The sequence below is a fragment of the Echinops telfairi genome, unplaced genomic scaffold (assembly GCF_000313985.2).
Source record: "Echinops telfairi isolate 266 unplaced genomic scaffold, ASM31398v2 ScPeMD7_2573;HRSCAF=3158, whole genome shotgun sequence".
Lineage (NCBI taxonomy): Eukaryota > Metazoa > Chordata > Mammalia > Afrosoricida > Tenrecidae > Echinops > Echinops telfairi.
In genome coordinates, this window is record NW_022106471.1 from 2,915,374 (window position 1) to 2,935,467 (window position 20,094).

Sequence of the window (20,094 nt, forward strand, 5' to 3'; positions counted from 1 at the left end):
CTACTTCCTCCTCCCTAAGAATGTTAGAGTCGCCTCTCTGGACTGAGCCCATGGCTCAGCCACTAATGGTCTTATTGGGAGCCATCAAATCCATTTCCACTTACAGCAGCCACGTGCACAGTAGAGCACAAACACGGCTGGACGGGCGCCATGCTCAATGTTTCCTATGCGGCAACGCACTGTGTCATTCCTCTCCCTAAGGTCTTCCTCTCCAGGAGTGCTCCCTCCTGATGCCACATCCAAAGGATGTGAGAGGACGTGGAGCCATCCTAGCTCCTAAGGAGCATCCTGACTGCACTTCTCCCAAGACAGATCTGTCCCTCCTTCCTGTGGCCCATGGCCCATTCAATATTCTTCCCCAGCAAGATAATTCAAAGGCATCCGTTCTTCTTGGGTCTTCCTCATGCACGAAGCAGCTCTTACACGCATCCGAAGTGATTAAAAATACCTTGGTTTGGGTCAGGTGCACCTTCATACTCAAAGTGGTAGCTTTGTTCTTTAACTCTTTACAGAGGTTTTTATACAGTAGAGTTGCCCCCTTCACTGAGGAAAGTAAAAACACGCCAGTCTGATTTTTAACTTACTTCATTTCACTGGGGTGGGGGTGGGGGGAGAGCATCCAATAGCCCCTAGCTAGTTCACAGACATCTTCTTGATGATCTACTGCATGCCAGGCACTGTTGTTGGCAGCAATGACCTGCTATCAAATCAAACCTCTAAAGCCCTGCCCTCAAAGAACTTACATGTAAGCCAATGAAGAAAACCCCTTCAGACATGAGTGGTGTTATGAAGAAAACAAAACCATGCAAGAAAAGATAGGCTGCCCTAGTAAATGCTACCTTAGATGCTGTGGTCAGGAAAGATCTCCCTGGAGAGATAATCACTGAGCTGAAGCTGAACATAGTGGAAGAAAAGGCATGAAAAGACCCAGGGCAGGGGGTTGTAGGTAGAAGTCTCGTGTCCTGGCCTTGCGGTAACTGTGAGAGCTACAAGTGGCTGTGAGCCAGGGAGAGGGACAGGAGATGGGTTGAGGGGAAGGGGCAGGAACCAGACCGCCTAGTCAGGGATCGTGAGTTTGAATTTCATCCTAAGTACACTGGAGAGTTCAAGGAAGAAATGACATCCTTTGATTTCTACTTTTAAAAGAGGTTGAGTCTGGCCACGGTGTAGTCATGGTTCAGGACAGGTGTGGAGAAAGGAGGATGTGCTAGCTGACTATGACCGTGAACATGTCAAGAAATGCTAGTGTTGACAGGGTCAGACTCCATGGAAATGATCTGATTAAAGATGCAATTCTGTAATCAATTCACAAGGGTTTTTCAGGAGGATTAGATGGGGGTGGAAGAGACAAAGACGGAAGGAAGCGGGGCCTAGGTTTTGATCCGGAGCAACTCGGTGGATGTAAAGCCTTTCATTCCGTGAGAGAGAGGGGGTGGATGACAGATCTTCTGGAATTCAGTGTAGACATGCTAGGTGAGGGGATTCAAGTGGCGCTATTGTATCAAAGGGCAGGTGAAGCATAAAGCCACGGGATTGGGTCAGATCACCCAGGAAGCGGGGGTGGCAAAGAGATGATCTGGGTTCAAGTCCTGCACCTCCGGATGACTGTCGCTGGCTTGAGATCTGCATCGTCAACCAGAGTCTCCCACTTACATTCTTAGCACTTTCTGAGCAAGCAGGAAGAGCATTTTCATTTTGCAATGAGCCCTTCTAAGACCCTTCACGCTAAGACGTCTGGCAGAGGAGGGATTCCGTCCACAAAGATTAAGAAAGAGGGGTAATGAGGTAAGAGAAAGCCAGGGCCCCTGGTGCCGAAGAAGCCCTGGAAAGGAACTATTTCAGGAGGAACTGGCTACACGGAATGCTGCAGTGTAGGTGAGTGTGGTGAAGACTACAGATTACTCATGACTGTGGTTAGAACACATGTTGGTGGAGTGGGATACCAAGGGCAGGCTCCATACACGTCTTTATCTTACAATTGAAAATAACAAATCTACTGTCCAGCATCGCTGGAGCCATAGACAAAGAAAGCTCACATCTTGGCTCGGTTCTAAATTTCGAAATGTTCTAATTTGAACATTTTCTTGATCTACAATTAGGGGACACTGATTCTTCAAGTTGTATAATCATTCTCTCTTCTCCTTTTCTGAGTCATTAACATAGACTCATGCCCCACCCTCTAAAGTCCCCATCTCATCTTTCAGATTGCCACTGTCGATTTTATCCCGTGTCGATGATTCTTAAAAGGACAGGGCTGACTCCCTGTGAGACATCCCTGAGGAGAAGCCACATGGACCTACCCTGATGCAGCCCTGAGAGCTGGGGATGCCACATGGACCTACTCTAATGCAACCAGACCTCTTGAGCCGGAGAAGCCATGTAGAGACCCCTGCCAGTGCTGAGATGCTTACAACGCCACTGGATCCACAAGATTTCCAACCCATTGGCCTGTGATCCTCCTGCATTCGGCATCATTGCATGGCTGTGTGAGTCTGAAGAAGAATTTATAGACTGGTATTGGACAGAGGGGCTAAAATCAAACTTACGGACTTGATCTGGACTGGGCGGGGATGTTTTCTTAATATACAATTACACTTTGATCTAAAGCTCTTTCTTATACACATATGAATGTTCCTGGATTTGTTTCTCTAATCAACCCGTACTAACACAGCCTTTCACCAAAGAGGAGCTGTCAAACATTTTAAAGCCTCTTGCTACCCCCACCAAATAGAGACTAGTAGCGACTCGGTGCAGGAAAGTCGGTGTGAGAACGGAGGCAAGTCTACATGCACAACCACCCCCCATCTGTCCGTGGTGGTCTGTCTGTTGCTATGGTGAGCTGTGTGGTGTAGTGGATTATGCATTGGGCAGCTAACCTCGAGGTTGGCAGTTTGAAACCACCAGCCTGCAGGAGAAGATGGGGCTTTCTGCTCCAGTAAAGAGGGGCAGTTCTTCCCTGCTCTATAGGGTCATTAGGAGTCAGAATTGGCTCAGTAGCAGTGAGTTTGGTTTTGTTTGTATGATGCTGAACAGATTTCCCTAGAGCTTCCAGACTCAGGCAGACTAGGACCTAGTGGTCGACCAGTGGACGTTAGTCCGTGAAGGCCCCGTGGTCCACAGCAGTCTGATTCCCAGTCACGGGGAAGGGGTGGAGGCAGGCCGTGCTTCCTTCCTTTGTGCTTGGATTTGTCATGATTGGGGCCATTTGACAGCAGCTAACAGCAGCACAGATGACAGGGACGTGGTGAAGGACAGAGGGGACCGTCGTTCCCATTCAGAGCCACTCTGCCGTTGCTCTCCTCGCTAGGCATGTCTTACTGTCCTCTGGGTCCTTGTCTGTGACCACAAGAAACAAACGGTTTTCTCTCTGAGTCCCAAGTCTCGGTTCCTGTCTGGAGACTCTAAAATCATTCCAGACCATCCTTGGTGAGCTGCAAATCCCATGACTGACCCTGGGCCTCCTCACAGGGTTTTCCTCCAGGTTTTCCCTGCCTCCCCGTGGTTTCGTCTCTCTCGCTGGGGCCGCACACCCTCCCTGGGTTTGTTCACGCATCTCAACTCATCTCAGGAACCGCCGAATGAGATCCTGCCTGGTGAGAGCATTCGCTTGTTTTCTCCCCAGCTGCCCGGCGTGGGAAGAGACCACTGCCTCCTATGATTCCTCTAAGTACAAGATCATTCCCCCACCCAAGGGTGCGCACTGTTCAAAAGACCACACTCCAGATGTGAGGGGGACAGGCAGAGTCTCAGTAGAGTTCTCGCGATGGTGCTTTCTGAAGATGCTCGGTGGCCTATGGGTTGAATTTAAAGAGGAGGCTGCACTAAGGTCGCTGGAGAGTAGCATGAAAAGGCTATGGGGCCTCTCTCTGGACCCATCTTTTGAGCACTGAGAACCCCTGCCCTCACCTCCACCCTTCCTAGGACACTCGGCTCAATCACATAAAGCACAGGACGTAGGCGCACTTGGCCTCGTGCCTGCGGGAGGAATTTGTGTATGAGCAAGTATAGAACCAGGCTGGGCCCTTCTGTCATCTGCTAGGTTCACCGTCACTCAGCAGCTGCTGCAGGAGACCCAGAGATCACATCAGCCCTGGTTCCCCCAAGGAGCCTTAGTAGTTGTTGGAGCCTGTGCCTTGGGGAGGAATTCCTTTCCACCTAAAGCGTAGGTCAACAGCACCCTGAGGGTAGACATTTCCACTGGGACAAGATACACTGATGTGAGCTGTGCATGATGACAGGTGTGGGCCTGGGAGGAGCTCCCCGTGTGTCAGTACCTACTGCCGCAAGCAGGCCTGCTCGTGTCCCCAGTTCTGAGGCCACAGAGTCAACACAACCTCAAACACAACATGCTGATTGGCGACCCAGCACCTCTTCTGAGCCTTCGTCTGAATTCACCCGGGATTTCAAGGTGCTGCTACCACCGTTTGGGAATTATCTTCAGTAAAATTTCACTGGCATGTGATAGTCATGATCTCGTTTGACCATTTCCACATTCTATCGGGTCACCTCTCTTTGAAATGGGCACAGTTACGGGTCTCTTCCAGGTGCTCGGTAAACTAGTGATTGCTTCCACTATTGACGCATCGGCACGTTGCTAGTCTGGCGGTGACTTCTAAGCAAAGTTAAACACTGAACATGCATGGACCAGCTCACCGCGGGCTGCAGGATCTTGGGGCTCCCCGTTGCAGGGGTCAGCATTTCTGTTTTCAGACAAAGCACAACAAAGTCTGCTCCAGCAGGCTGGCTTGGTCCCTGAGCAGCCAAACAGCTCCGCCGATTCACTTGGACCCTGGGATTCCTTGGGATTCTGGCTCCAAAAAATCGATGGTGGGCCCGGAGGGTGCTAGCTCCTTCCACCTCTCTGCAGTCAGATGAGCGCTGTGCCGTTGCTGCTGCAGAACCATCGTGCGAACATGAACTGACACGCCTGGCCAAGCTTGGGAACTGCGCTTCAGCTCTGGCTATCTTTAATAAACATAGCCAGTTCTTGTCCATTCTAGATTTTAAAAAAAAAGGACTGCAAATGTATGTGTGTATCTTACTCATAAATCCTTCACCCATTGTTGACTGCTAGCAGATGGTGTCTATCCTTCCAGATTTTCAGCCAACCTCTGTTCACCGCTTTGTTCTGCAACATACAGTCATAAAGCAACCCTGTGGCGATGCCTCCAAACTGGCAGGCTTCTCACACGGAGCTGAGATGTGGCAGGTTTAACATGCGCCTCCCTTCTCCCTTCCCCAGAAAGAACAAGGATACTGAGGATTGTATCCATCAATTCCTTACTCTTCTTCAGAGTTTGCCACCTGTACCAAATACACAAATGAATTGTATTCTGTTTTTCTATAACAAACGAACAAATGTAACGATTTTATATTGTTTTTTCTGGAACAAATGAACAAAGGTAACAACTGTATTCTGTTTCTCGGTAACTTCTTTTGTGTGTGTGTGCCCAATAGTAACATTCAGTTCTTGCTATTTGATGTCATTTGAAGATACAACACTAGCGCGTAGTTAGCCTGCCATTTGATGAAGTTTACCGTTTCCTTGTCCATTCTGTACATAATGAGTTGCTTCATGAGCCCTCTTGTGACAAACAGTCGTACCACGAGAATCCTGTACATGCATTCTGATTGTGATCCAAAATGGTCCTCCCCTGAGCAGGGCAGAATTCCTCACGGCCTCGTCCCCAGCAGCACTTAGCATCGTTGTCACGGTGGTTTGGGCTGCAGGTTGGTCTATGGCGACCGCTTCCACACAAAATGAAACGCTCCCGGTGCTGCGCCATCCCCCAGGCCAGTTGAGAAAAGGCTATCGTGATCCGTACAACTTTCACGAGTTGATTGTCAGGCCTTTTTTTCTAGTCTGTCTTAGTCTGGAAGACCCCTGAAAACCTGTTCAGCGCCACAGCAATGCACAGTCTCCAGGGACAGGGTGAGAGTGTCGCGTGTGGGGAACTGATCCCAGGTGTCTCGCTTGGAAGGTAAGAATTGGGGCCAGTTTGGTGGCCATGAACGAGTATGTCATGGTCTTTTCATCGGTGTTTCCTGGAGTATTGAGATGAGGCCGACTGTCATGTGCTCACTAGGATTCCTAGTTTGTAAACTATCTACTCATCTTGTCTGCCTATTTATCTTTTAGGATCTTTGTAAATCACATTTTAATGAAAAATAGCACTTCTTTATTTCATTCTCTCTCTTCCTCTACCAGTCTACCTAAAACTATTTTTTCACATCCGACTTCCTTTGACAGGAATAATAAGTTGTGTTGTTGCCTAAAGTCTTATCATTTTCTAAGCTGTTCTAATTGGTCTCAAACAACGAACATTCACATTGGGTCCCTCTCAGACGATGTAAAGCACACATGTAATGATGACCCGAGTCTCAAATGGGAAGCAAACCAAGCACGACTAACTTTATTCGCTTTGCGACTTGAGAGAGTAAAATCATGAATTTTTGTTGCTGAATCATTGTGTCTTGCACCATGACATCTCAGAGTCAAGGTCCCGCCCCCTTTCATGGCTATCCTCCAATTATGTGTCACAGAAAGACACCCCCTTGCACCTGGTTGCCTCCTATTTTTGTCTGCGACTAAGAAAAAAAATAATTAGATGCATTCATGATCGGAAACAAGACGGATGGCCCTGAAGTTCACTTAGCTGTCTTCACCCCAGTGGTCCAGAGCCCCAGGCAGAAGGGACTGTCCCAGGGGAGTCGATGGCCCCCTCAGTGAAGTGTCAGCATGTCAGGCAGGTGGACCAGGCCCCCAATCAAAGGAAAGCAAGGGTGGTGCCCAATCCTGGAACCTGTCAGCCCCCCCTCACTCCCATGCTTATAATTCAGCAAGCAAGACAAATGTGGGGGCTCTGTGAAGACCGGTGCATGGAAGCCGTGGAAGGGCTGGCTCCTGCGTCTGCTGGATATTGACCAGTGGTTCTCAACCTTCCTCATGCTGTGGCCCTTTCCTACAGTTCCTCACGTTGTGGTGACCCCCCCAACCGCACAATTATTTTCGTTGCTACTTCATCACTGGCATTTTGCTCCTGTGATGAATCGGGCGACCCTGTGAAAGGGTCGTTCGACCCCCAAAGGGGTGGCGACCCACAGGTTGAGAACCACAGATGTGGAGGAAGACTCTCAACCTTGACTTTACCTGGAGGCAGGTTGGTTCCCCTCCGCAGGCACTTTTTCCTCCCACTGCGATGGGAATAGTCAGATGCAGGGTAGTCACTGCACCAAACTCTACCAGGACCCAGGTTCCCTCTGCTCTCTGAAGTGGAAGTCCCTCAGAGCAGCCGCCTCAAGACTTTCACTTTCATTCCCACCTGGTACAGCACTCACAGGATCCGGGAAACTGGAAGTGCAACTCATCAAAAAAACCCAAAAAAGCTGGGGGCCCCAGACAGCTCACTAAGATCCTCTCTGAAATGGACCAAGAGAGTAGCTCTCAAGTTCTGTCCCTGTAGGCGTTGCATGGGTGGGGACATTTGAAGAACTGTCTCAAGTGCCCTTATACTCACACCCTTTGGCGACCGACCGCCTACTCCGGCGGCGCTCCACTGAGGGTGATGTCCCTGGGACATTTGGCAATGGCTGGGGCTATTTGGGGTTGTTCCACTCGGGGAAGGGGAGGTTGTTAGTGGGACCCAGTGGGTAGAATCCAGGGGTGTTGCCGAGCCTCCTACAATGCCTGGATGGGACAGCCCATCGCAAAGGGTTAGCTGTCAATAGAGCTAAATGTCAAAATGTCAATAGAGCCCAGGTGAACTCCCCCAATCGACTCCTGATTAGGCTAAGCTAGAAAGCCACAGGTAATCGGCTCCTTCATGCATCACAGGAGAACTGTGCTTATAAATAGTTAACGGTGCTTATAAACTGTGCTCATAAATAGTTTTCGTTGGACCACTTATTTGAGTATCTCACTTCCTGCCATGAGGAGCCCCCAACTAAAACCTCTTTCCAAGCAAAGCTTTGTCAAGATGTTAGAGACAGCTCGCCTGTGTCTAATGTCAGGGGAGTTCTCTCATGACAGGTATCACTTTACGCCCAATGAACTCACTGTCCTCGAGTCCATTCTGACTCTTAGTGACCGAAACAGGCCTCCTGAGGCTGAGAATCTTTACAGGAGCAGACAGCCTCCTCTTTCTCCCTCAGAGCAGCTGGTGGGTTTGAACTGCCAAGGTTGCAACTAGCAGTTCAAAGAATGCTTCCCTGACAGTACCACCAGGGCACTTTGTAGGCCTAATTAATCTACCCCAAATTACTATTTTAAAAAACCCATTTAATTACTAATTGGCCTGAGTTTCCCCAGGTTCACATGTCTTCCTAGTAGAGATGAGTGACCGTGGTCTGTTGTTAAGTCAGCGGCTCCCGATGCACCAGGTCACTGGAGAGAGGCCAGAGGTCATGGGCCTGAGTCAGTGACCCTCTCTCCCTGAAAGGACTCAGTGTGTGCCCTGAATTCTGGTCTCACATGTCACTCAGGAAACATACTGTGTTGCAATCCCGTCCCTCAGAGGGACAACATTGTAGGCTTCCTGGATTTCGGCAAGAGCTCCTTGACTTCACTTCTGCTGTGAGTTTTAGTGAGTGTCCCTGAAGAACATCCTCTTCTGGTCATTCGTTGTTACCATGTAGTCACGGCGACCCCGTAAGTCAAATTGCTCCCAGGGTCTGCAAAGCTGGAACATTGAAACCCGGTCAGCAGCAGGCCTGTCCTTGGAGAGACCTTTGGGTGGATGTGAACTGTGGTTGACCATCGCATGGTCATCAGTCATTCAGTCAGTCAACAGACAAGGGTGTGTCCACTGTGCCCTATGCCACATGATGATAACGCCTCACGTCTACTACGATCATGGCACCTGTCAACCAGCTGCCATCAAGTCCAGGGCACTCCGATTCCCGGAGACCCTGGGTGTATCAGAGAAGAGCCGTGCCCCTAGAGCTTCCAAAGGCAGGCTTTTCAGAAACATCTCAGCGGGCTTTTCATTGGAGGCTACTCTGAGTTGAATTGAAACTCAGCTCAGCATGGTCCCCAAGCATCCAGATGTTTCGCAAGTACCCGGGGTGATTCTGATACAAGCTGTTCACGGGACCAGGCTTTAAGAAACACGGGCAGAAACCATGAAATCCACTCAACATAACCCCAGGCCCAAGAACATGCAGACCTGGGCTCTGCTGTGATCATTTCTTAAAACCCCAGGGGGTAGGGGGTGAGGGGGAATCATTTACCTGTTCCTTAGCTTGAGTTTCTCACTTTTGAAAGAGGAGGAGAGAAAAGCCCTAGGACTTGTCCAAACACAGGGGCTGGTGGGACAGAACAGTCTCAGGTAAGTAGGCGCCGACCACTTTCAAAGGGGTGGAGTGGTAGCATTTGTACTTCCAACAGTGACTTTGTACAGCATGGAAGAGATGAACATGAGCCAAGCAGGCTCACTTCACGGGAGCCAGTGTTCTGTGAGAGGTACGGACTCCTACCTTTCTCTAAATGACTTTAGCCTAAAATAAAACTGTGTCATGACGGACTATTCACCATTCTGGGTTAGCAAAAGAAAGGACTTCGTAATACTCCACATGCTTTCATCCAAACCCTCTCCCGGAGAGCCAACAGCCCTCCTGCTATGTGGCTTTTCACAGAACCACTGATTTCACTATTTCACTAGCCAGCTAGCTACCTGCCGAAGAAGGCTCAAAATTTCAACTGTGTTCCAAGAAAAATGTTTTTAAGAGAGTAGAGACATTCTGAACACTGACTTATGTCTAATATACTAGGAGAATTCTCTCCTTGCTCCATGGATAGGGGGGAAAAAAACATATGTAATAGAAAATAAACAGATAATCCTTCTGGACTCAATGACGCTACACAAATGATGATTAATTCCATGAAACAGATCCGCATAACGGATATCAGGATAACAATTACATGACATATTACAATGAACGTGTCAAGTCATCTGTGAATATGGATTGAAGATCATAAAGCTGCAGGTGACCATGTCCTTCAAGATAAGGCATCCAAAACCGCATCTTTCCCAATCCTTAGAGTTAAGAACCCCCTCCCACTCTTACCCCTTTAACAGAAACCTTAATCTTTAGATTCTGTTTGGCCTTGTTGTTTACTCTTTTGCCCCAGGTAACCCCACCTCAGCACCCCCCACCCCCAGCCCCGGAAAGGACTGGCGGGCCCAATGGGCTTCTCAAACAGGACTCTGTTTGATAAATCACAATAAAAGGCATGTTCATCCTCAAGACCCTGTTCGAAGCCAGCTTAGGTACAAGGGAGCTTTCAAACACCCCAGAAATACCCCTTCTGTGATCCATGCAGAACAACTTACAGTTCTCAGGGTGCCCTGGGGCCTTAGCCCATCGGAAGGAGCTGGGGTCCCACAGCCCCAAGAGCTCCATTCTATTGCTCCCTCGGAACCAAAGAGAACCCCACCAGCCCAGCCTACCCCGTGTTTGATCAGAACTTTGACTCAGACTATCAATTAGAATGCAAATTTTGTTTTCCCAAGCTCAGACTTGCTGCGGGATCCCTTTTTAAGTCGACCAGGCTCCCAGGGGACCAACATGCAAACGGTGGGTGCTCAGGTGTAGGCAAAACTTCAGGGGGGGTAGGGGGAGAAAACAGCCACAGTACCTATTTTCCCAGCCTCCATCCTCAGGTTGAACTCCCAGTTCCTCGGTAACTTCAGGGACATTTTGTTCCCGTTGGAGCGAGTCCCCAGTGAACCGGAGATGTCACAGTCCGCGCCCGTCTTGCCTCTCCGGTCTTCCTCTCCAGTTCCCCTGGCTGGTTCCCCCTTCACGGTTGCTTCAGAAGCAATCGATTTTACCAATGCGCCTTCTCCCTCTCTAGATGTCCATCGGTAGCTCGGGGTGGGGGGTTGGGGAGGGAATCGGACTACCCCTGCTCCCACCCACAGTCCTACGGGGCTGGACCCTCCTGAAGAGCGAACTTGCTTTCAGTTTGACCAGCAAGATCCCAGTTGACACATGGGAAGCGGATCTCCTGTTTGTAAAAATCCTCAGGCCTCCCAGAGTTGAGGCTGCGATAAACAACGGCTGCTTTTCTGCCCTTTTTTTTTTGTAACTGTCTGCTTCCTTGCATTTGAGGAAGTGGGTGTCAGTGCTGTGTAGATGATGCATGAATGCGCCCTGGGTCTTGAGAACAGGGGTTCAGGAAATGCTCGTGAAAGCAAACGGCGTGCCCTGGTGACTACAGGTGTACTGTTGAGAAGACTCCAAGTCTCCCAGCGCAGGCCCTCTGCCCTCAGCTCTCCTCCTCCCCACCTCATGGACCAGGAGGGCAACGAGGCTCAGTAAGAGGGCCTGCATTTCCCAAAGCACCTCCTTTTAAATGCTTGCCCTGTGTGAGGGCCACAGAGACAGTGGGCGCCCAATCTGCTCAGCACAGCGGTTCCGAGGGGTCTCAGGCAGATGTGAAGAGAGCTTGGATCCGTTTAGTCAGTAAGTTCACTTCATGTCAGAAAGGTTCTTAAACATTGTGTACCTGGTGTGGGGCTTGGGGGCCAGACCTGCCTGGCTTTCAATCTCAGTTCGTCCTTCTCCAAGTTTGGCAACTTTTAACAAGCATCGGAATCCCTCCGGGCCTCCGTGTGCTGTCAGTAAAATGGTGATACCAGGACTTCATGGGGTCGTTGTGAAGGCATCCAGGGTAGAGTTTGACACACAGCGGCTGCACCACAAATGTTCATTCAACCTTCATTCTACTGAGTTTTCATAACGGCCTCAGCCAACGGAGGGACCGAGTCCTTGGGGCCCGGAGCCAGACCTGGCTCCATCACACTTGCTCGCTGTGTGGCTTTACCCAAGTGACTTGACCACGCTGTGCTGCCGTTTCTTCATCTGTCACAGACAGTAAACGAGGGGGCTTTTGGGAGGCTGGACTTGTTCAGACATACAGAGTGTTCAGATCAGTCGCGGCTGGCCAGCAAGCAAGCTGCCCACCTCTGGGCGATTCCTTCTTCTGCACTCCTGGTTGACTCTCTCATACGTTCTTCTTGGCTTCCAATAGAGCAGCGGTTCTCAACCTGTGGGTGGCAACCCCTTTGGGAGTCAAACGACCCTTTCACAGGGGTCGCCCGATTCAAAACAGTTGCAACATGACAGTGAGGAAGAAGCAATGAAAATAATGTTATGGTTGGGGGGTCACCACACCATGAGGAACTGTATGAAAGGGGCGTGGCATGAGGAAGGTGGAGAACCGCTGCTGGATAAGTAAGTAAACCCTCCACCTGCCCAGCGTGGAGGCTCCAAGGGACCTGAGCCTGACTTAAGAAGCGTTTTGATGTGTTTAGCCAATACGTTCACATTGGCTGAGTAGACACACTTCAGGTTTTTGGTCTTACTGTTGCCTGGTGCATCACGCTCTCTACTGAAGACTGCAGAGCCCACCCTCATCACGTTTCATCACACAAGTCCAGGGAGGCTGAGGCCACCCCCACAGACTGCTAAATACAGGGTGAATAATAAATCGCTCTCCACACCACAACTAGGGCCTGGGGACATCTCAACTTCCCTTCCCAGGTCAGTTCACAAACAGCTGTCAGCACAACTCTCTCGCCTCCAGTCCCCTGGGGCCAGGTCAGTAGGGACTAGTCCTTTTGCTATTTCTAAGGTCCAGTAATCCTCTGAAATGACTCACAACCTCAGAGAAAGGTCTGTCTTTAATCTAACAGGAAGAGGCTATGCAAACACACAGGGCACAAAACTTCCACGTGCCCAGGGGACACACACTCCTGAGAGCTGATGTTTGCTCTCACCACTCAGGAAGCTCTGCTGAACCTCCCTCTCCCAGGCTTCCTTGACCACATCACGTGGCCAAGATACTAGATGGGATCAGGCCTCCTGAGGCTTCATTAGCATTTGCTTCTTGGAGAGCCTTCTCGAGCTGTTCAGGCCCCATTCACTGGCCTCAGGTGCGGTCAGGCTTTCAGGTGTGGTCAGGCTATCAGGCACCTGGTCTGAAGACCAGATTGTTCATGACAAGGGGGCTCACACCTAACTATTGCCTTGCTTCTTGTGACCATGAAACGTTGATTACCTCAGAGAGGACGTCCACAAGCTCTTATTACCTGCATGTAAGATGATACACTAGACCTACTTCCTGTTCAAATTATCTCTGTTCCTTCCCTCTCTGGAAAATCTCCCGTCTCAAAAGATCAAAACAACAACAAAAACGCCCTCTACCATCTAGATACCCACTCTCTTCGTCGATGCCGTCTCTCTTTAGGACCATTTACATAAGCATTCAAACTAGCTCATCTTTTTAAGAATTTCTCATGAGGCTCTTCCCCCTTGAGCTATTGCCCCGATTCCCTCCTTCATTTCTGAGCAGGCTGTGGGGAATCATTCACACGCAAAAACTCCTGTCTTGTTTTCTCTTCAGTCACCTTTGCTGAGGTCTTGTTTCTCAGGGCCCACAGAATATGTCCGTGTTTCCAGAATACTAGAGACTTCCCTGTCGCTCCAGCTTCATCTCACTGAACAACGGCACAGCTAGAAGTTCCACGTGGCTCCCAGGATCCCTCACGGGCCTGGTTTTCTGTGTGCCTTCTGGATGCTCCATCTCAGTTTCCTTGCCGATTCATCCCTCGCTCTCTGGCCAGCAAACATTAGAGCAACCTACGATTCAGTTCCCTCTCTGCCATCGAGTTGATGCTGACTCATAGCGACCCTATAGGATGGGGTAGAACTGCCCCTATGGGTTTCTAAGACTATACCTCTGTAGGGAAGTAGAAAGCCCTATCTTTGTCCTGTGGAGCCCACCTGGTGGTTTTGAACTGCTGACCTTGTGGCTTACAGCCAACATGTCCTCACCAGGGCCCTACAAAGACTCAGCAGTGTTTTGTTTTTTTTAATGTATCTCTGACACCCAATGTCTAGTTCCAGCAAACACTGCCCCCCAACTCAGAACCATACACATCTCGTTTTTTATTACTTTTATTTTTTACTTCTAATAGCCATACCAAACTAAGTGGGGCCCAAACTTAGCTCACATGTAACTCTCCTTAGAAAAGTCCTCTCGTTATCTATGCTCTTTGAGTCTCAATCACTGGAAACCCCAGCCTTCCGGTTACAGACCAAAAGCTGACCATTCTTTGGGGCTCTTCTTATACCTCACACCTAACACATCCTGACTCTGGCTCTTCTTTTGGGCCCCACACGAGGCTCGGCTCCAAACCAGTTGCAGAATTGGATCACTTCTGATCAGTGTTGTAGCCCCGGTGGTAACAATGAAAACTGAATGTTCATGCCTTTGAACCCAGCAGCTTCTCTGCAGGAGAAAGATGGAGCCGTCTACCTCCCAAAAGATGTACGCCCTTGGGAACGGCTTCTACTCTGTCCTGGGGGCTCACTCCGAGTCAGAATGGACTCGACGGGCAGTGGGTGTGTTCTCAGTTTAATCAGATTTACTATCAGCCTCCAACTCTGTCTTGGACAAAGTACAGCCAGAAGGCTCTTTAGAAGTCAGAATGATGAGACTTCAACCCACACATGTTGGACATGGTACACGGAGTCCCTGGAAAAGGACATCATGCTCCGTAAAGCAGAGGGGCAGCAGCAAAGGGGAAGACCCTTGACCAGGAAGACTGACACAGGGGAGGGCACGGGACCCCACTGCGTCTCCTTCTGCTGTCATCAGAACCAGTTCAATGGCACCTAACTACCACCCTCTGCGCCCAAGGGCCTCTTACCTGGATTTTTACGAGCGTCTCCTTCTGGTCTCCCCGCGACAGCCTTGCCTCACTTCAGCCTCTGCTTCTCACCGCTGTCAGGAAGATTCTGCGACAGAGCAAGTCCTATCAGGGTCCAATGGTGGAGGCCAAAGAACTACTACAACCTGTGAGGCCCTGCCTGTTCCGCTACTCACCACCCCTCCCTGCCCCATCCTCCTCCCTCTGTACTCACCTTATACATTGAACTATCTACATTTCAGCCATCCTGTAAGGTAGTCTACGTGCTGTTTTCAGTGCTTTATATGTAGAGACATACATGCATTCACTTATGTGCATCGATGTATATATACTCATATAGGCATGAGTGATTCACATACTCCTATATATACACACATATATACTTATATATTTATTGAGTCATTTGATTTTTCCACAACACTCCTATCAAACAGGTGTGGTGGTAGTTACATAATTTCATGTCAACTTGAAGTTGCTGGGTGGCGTCTAGCCTGTCAATCAGATCACAGCCTGATAGTACCTCCTTGTGGGCGTGATCTTCCCATAAGGAGGGTCCTGGGAACCTCCCCTCTCTCTCTGCCTTCACTTCCTGCTATCCAGTCACTTGGAGAGCTGCCAGAGTCACCGCCATCACCTGAGTTGAATTGACTCCACCGCTTCTGGGGGTCAAGGGGGTGTGGTCACAGCGGTCTGACTGCATTCCATTGGCTACTGCAAGTTACCTGGTCAAGCCCCGCCCTATGGAGGCAGAAGAACAGAGGTGGGAAGGAATGTTTGCTCATAAAGGCTCTGCCCTCAACCCCACTTCCCTGGCTGCCTGCCCGCCCGCCCCAGGAGTGCTGGGCGTCTCTTCACGGCTCAAATGGAAGATGTTGGAACCCGCACATGACTGGCTGCCCAGCCCCAATACCACTGCTTTCTACGCCCGTGAAGAGTGGCTGTCCCAGGAGCAGTTCCGTGTGGTCCTGCGGGTCGCTGTGCGTCTGCATTGCCTCGAGGGCAGGGGGTTGGGTTTGGGGTCCTTCCTCTTCTGACTGTTGCTCAGGAGGATGGTTCAGGCAGTAGCTGTGACCGTGGAGCTCCAACAACGCGTAACTGCGAGGCTGGCACAGGACCGGGCGGTGTTTTGCTTTGTCGTCGGAACTGGCTGGGCGGCAGCTGACAACCACCCCCACCACAATTCGGTCTGTGGGGTCTGCCTCTTGGGCCCCACCAGCCCAGCAGCATCGCCACGGGGACCTTGACTCCAATAAAAGCCCCAGTCTGGGGATCCCTGCAGCTCAGGCACTCTGCAAACATGTGAAGGTGACATTTAGAAGCCCGTGGGGGAACTTCTTTTGCTCTTTATGGCGTTCATGTGAGTCTTGGAAAAACTCCTGACTGTGGGGGAAGTGGGTTGTGAAAGGCCATCAGGAGGCGAGCACTCCTGGGAAGGGCCAGTCCGGCGGCCCAGCCTCGGAGGAGTCTACTCCACGTCAGTCAGCTGCTGGGCTGGCACGGGGGGCCATGATCTGTGGCAGGGCAGCAGGCAGGACCCCCTTCCCTGACCTCCAGAAAAGGAAGACCGTGTCTTGTCCTGTGTCACAGGACAGCGTCAGCATCAGCATCAGCAAGAGCAAAAATAAACTGCATAAATAAACCCACCATGCATAAAGTTGATTCCTTCATTTGCTGACTGAATACTAAATATTCATCAAGGATGTGATTCTCATGAAGCACTAGTGGAATGCTGGTGAATGTCCGGTTCCCACCCTTGTCCAGCGTGGACTCTGGGAGATGAAGAATCAAGCCAGTAAATACAATGGGAGAAGGGCTCTAGCAATTGGGTAAAGGGCTCAGCTGCTGACGGGAAGGTCGGGGGTGTTGACCCCACCCAGAAGGGTGCTGGAAGAAAGGTCCAGCGATTGGCTTCTGGAAAATTGGCCATGGTGTACATCTGACACCCAGGAGGGGTCAGCATTAGTCCAAGTGGACTCCAAGGCCACTGGTGGGGTGCTAGGACTTGGCGAGCAGGGGGGAAGACTTCCTGGAGGAAGCGTCTTTAACTTACAGACAGAGGCGCAGGGAAAGGGCTCCAAGCAAAACAAACACTGTGCAAGAGGCGCAGAGGTAAGAAAGAACCTTTCTAGGTGCTTCACTGAAGAAGGCAAGGGGCCACATTAAGAAGAAAGGAAGTTAGAGAGGAAGAGGGCAAGGCTGGATCACACAGGACCTAGCAAGGCTAGCTTCCCAAGGAAGAAAGAGGAGCCACTGAACGTTTTTAGCTTGGCACCAAAACAAAACAAAATAAGCCAAACAAGACCATGAGTGGATTTCAACCCATAGCATGCCAAGAGGACAGAGTAGCCCTGCCACTGCGGCTTTCCAGACCTGTCCATCCTCACCCCTTTCTCCCAGGGAGGGGCTGGTGGCTTCTAACTGCTTAGCAGCATGATGGATCACCTACTATGACATAGTGTGGCAGGTATCTCTGGGGAGTGGAGTGGGGGAGGAGAGGGCAGCTGTGAGCCTGGAAAGAAGAGCCATCAATGAGGGAGTCATTGAGGGAGTCGACTTAGCAGCCCGTGGGGAAATATTCACGATGACCGCTGGGAGACCAGCGGTAGTGTGGCCTTGACTGGCGGAAGGGAAATTCTAATCAGAGAGCCAGGAGGGCACTAGTAGACTGACAAGGAGGGGTAGGAATTGAGGTGCCACAGGGAGCAGATGATGGGTTCAGGTGGGGACACGTTACTTAGGAACATGTGGGCTTTGGAGTGCCCTTGTCCTTCAGGCAACAGGTGTGTGAGTCTTGAGCTCAGAGGACAGATCATGCCTTCATTCCACAGACATCTGTCCACCCAGAATGTGCTGGATGTGGAAGAGACAAGGGCAGTTAGAGACCTGGCCTGTCCCTCAAGTGACTCATGAGAGAGAAGGGTAAACACGTCAGCGGTACGAAGTGAGGTGCACTAATCGTCTATACAAGGTACAACGTGGGCAAGAAGTGGTTAGCTCTGCCTGGATGGCCAGGGACAGCTTCCCAGGACAGCTGACCCAAGAAAAGCCACTGAGTCGGGAAGCAAGGCGGAGGGCGAAGGAGGAAAACATTCCAGACGCATGAAACAGTTGATCGCAGCTGAAGCGCTAAACCCATTTGGAGAAGTCCCGTCAATAATCTATGGCAGGAGACAGAGGGGGAGGGCTAGGGATTGCAGGGTCTGCTGAGATCAAGCATTTGCTGAAGGGCTAAAGCCCACCTTGAACTAGGCATTGTTGGAAGACTTCTGACGCTTCCTTGTTGGTCATTATTGTTTTTGTTTTTCCAATGCAGTTTGTCAGAGCTCTCGGGAAGCCAAACCAAACCAGTCCTTTGTCATCAAGTTGATGCCGACTCACGGTGACCCCAGGAGCTGGGGCAGAGTGGGACTCCTCCCAAGGGTTTCCTTGGGGATCATCCTTATGGAAGAAGATCTCCAGGCCTTTCTCCCGAGGAGCCTCTGGTTGGGTTCAATTCATCATCATGTTTGTTTGCCTCGCCCAGGCACCTCTCAGGCTCTTGGAAGACTTCTTAATTAAACATACGGAGGGAAATAAAGGCCCCTGTCCCCATTCAAGGCATAAGAACTGTTTTCCACTCTCATCCTTGTGATGGATCTTTAAGAAAAATCTACCAAGACCACCCTTTGCGGGGGATCCCCAAACAGTAGCCCAAACCTTCTACACTGATCGCACTGCCTTGGATGCACCTGCCCCAGGAGATTCCTTCAGAAAGCACGGGTTCGATTGGGTGTTTTTAGGGAAGACCAAGCAGAGTGTGTTCCTGACAGAACTTGTGTTTGCAGTCATCGGCTGATCACAGCATCATGTTTGAATACATTTAAACAAAAACCAAAAGAAAAAGAAAAAAAAAAACCCTGTCTTGTATGAGCTAGAACCTCCGTAGCAGTACTTTTGTGCTTAACCCTCATACTGTGTACCGCTCTGAGAATCCAACATGAAGCAAAACCGGCAGAGATCCCTGCTCTCACGAAGCTTAGTCTAGTGAGAACAGACAGCCAATAAGTGAAATAAATGACAGGGGGAGAAATACGACATGAGACAGCCTTCAGGGCTGTGGAGAAAAGGAAGCCGTGCGGTGTGCAGGGGAGAGGAAGTGGGCGCCTGGGACATGGGGAGGGGTGGCAGTGTTAAATGGGTGACTAGCAGGCTCCATTGAGCAGGTGATGTTGGATTAAAGACCGGAGAAGTTGGGGAACGAGCCACGGGCAGAAACTGCCAATGGAGGGGCAAGTGAGTGGGAGATCTCTCTATGCAGGGTCAAGAGCCCCCAGAGTGGGAAGAAGGAGAGGCTTAGCAAGGAGTTCAAAGCAGCCCTGGTGCTGGCGGCTCAGTGGTTTCCACACGGGGCTGTAACTGCAAGGTCAGCAACTTGAACCCACCAGCTGCTCTGAGGGAGAAAGAGGAGGCTTGCTACTCTGGTCACAAGTTACCATCTTGGGGGAGGGGAGAAAGAAAAGACTTACCATCTCAGACACCACACCGGGAGCTCGGCCGTACTCTCGGGGGTCGCCATGAGTCAGCCTTGCCTCAATGGCAGGGAGCTTGAGGTCACAGGGGGATGGCTTGGGTAGGGTCTTACAGGGCCTGGCAAGACTTTGTTTCTGGTTTGAAGAGCATTGACTTGGTTTGATAGATCACTCTATCTGGCCTCAAGCATCCCTGGTGCGCCCAGAGAGTTAGTGCTGAGCCGCTAACGGAAAGGGCAGCTGCTCCTCCGGGCAGGCTGGAGCTGACCGCATCCTTAACACCCTGTGGGACACTTCTCCGGTGGCCCGTGGGCGCACTAGAAGGCAGAGTCCCTCGCGAATAGCATGTGTGGTTTAGTTCTTCCATGGGTGCCGTTGGAGAAGAGCATACAGGTTCAGGAAGGCCAGGGCCGCAGCCAAGAGTCATGAGAGGATGACTTCCATAGCCCAGGGAATAGAGACTGGTGAGTGTCAGCTAGTGTAGCAGCCAGCCCCCTGCGTGGGGCTGCTATGCTGCCCGGTCAGCCCATTACCCCCTTAGTATCTTCATTCTCCTGAGGAAGAGGCAAAATCCAGAAGGCCAGCAGCTGGGGGCTCCAGCTCCCCCTTTGTGGATAATCTACTCTGCCAGGATTTCCTGCTTCAAAGCATCTTTTTGGGGGCTCTGACAGCTCACATAGCAATCCATACATCAATTGTATCAAGCACATTTGGACAGATGTTGCCATCATCACTTCCAAAATCTTTTCTTTCTACTGCAGCCCTTAGTATTGGCTCCTCGTTTTCCCCCTCCCTCCCACACTCTCCCCCACCCTTGTGAACCCTTGATAATTTATCAATTATTTGTATATTCAAAATAACACGGATTC

At 50.5% G+C, this 20,094-nt stretch overlaps 1 protein-coding gene across 1 annotated transcript in view; it reads right to left on the minus strand.

The window, feature by feature from the left end:
• ARHGAP25 (Rho GTPase activating protein 25) overlaps positions 1 to 10,738 on the minus strand; it is a 109,409-nt gene extending 98,671 nt beyond the window's left edge. Inside the window, exon 1 of the mRNA XM_045294155.1 lies at positions 10,637 to 10,738. Coding sequence (XP_045150090.1) covers positions 10,637 to 10,697 — 61 coding nt within the window. The 5' untranslated portion in view covers positions 10,698 to 10,738. The remainder of the gene's footprint in view (positions 1 to 10,636) is intronic.
• Between the last annotated feature and the right edge of the window lie 9,356 nt (positions 10,739 to 20,094).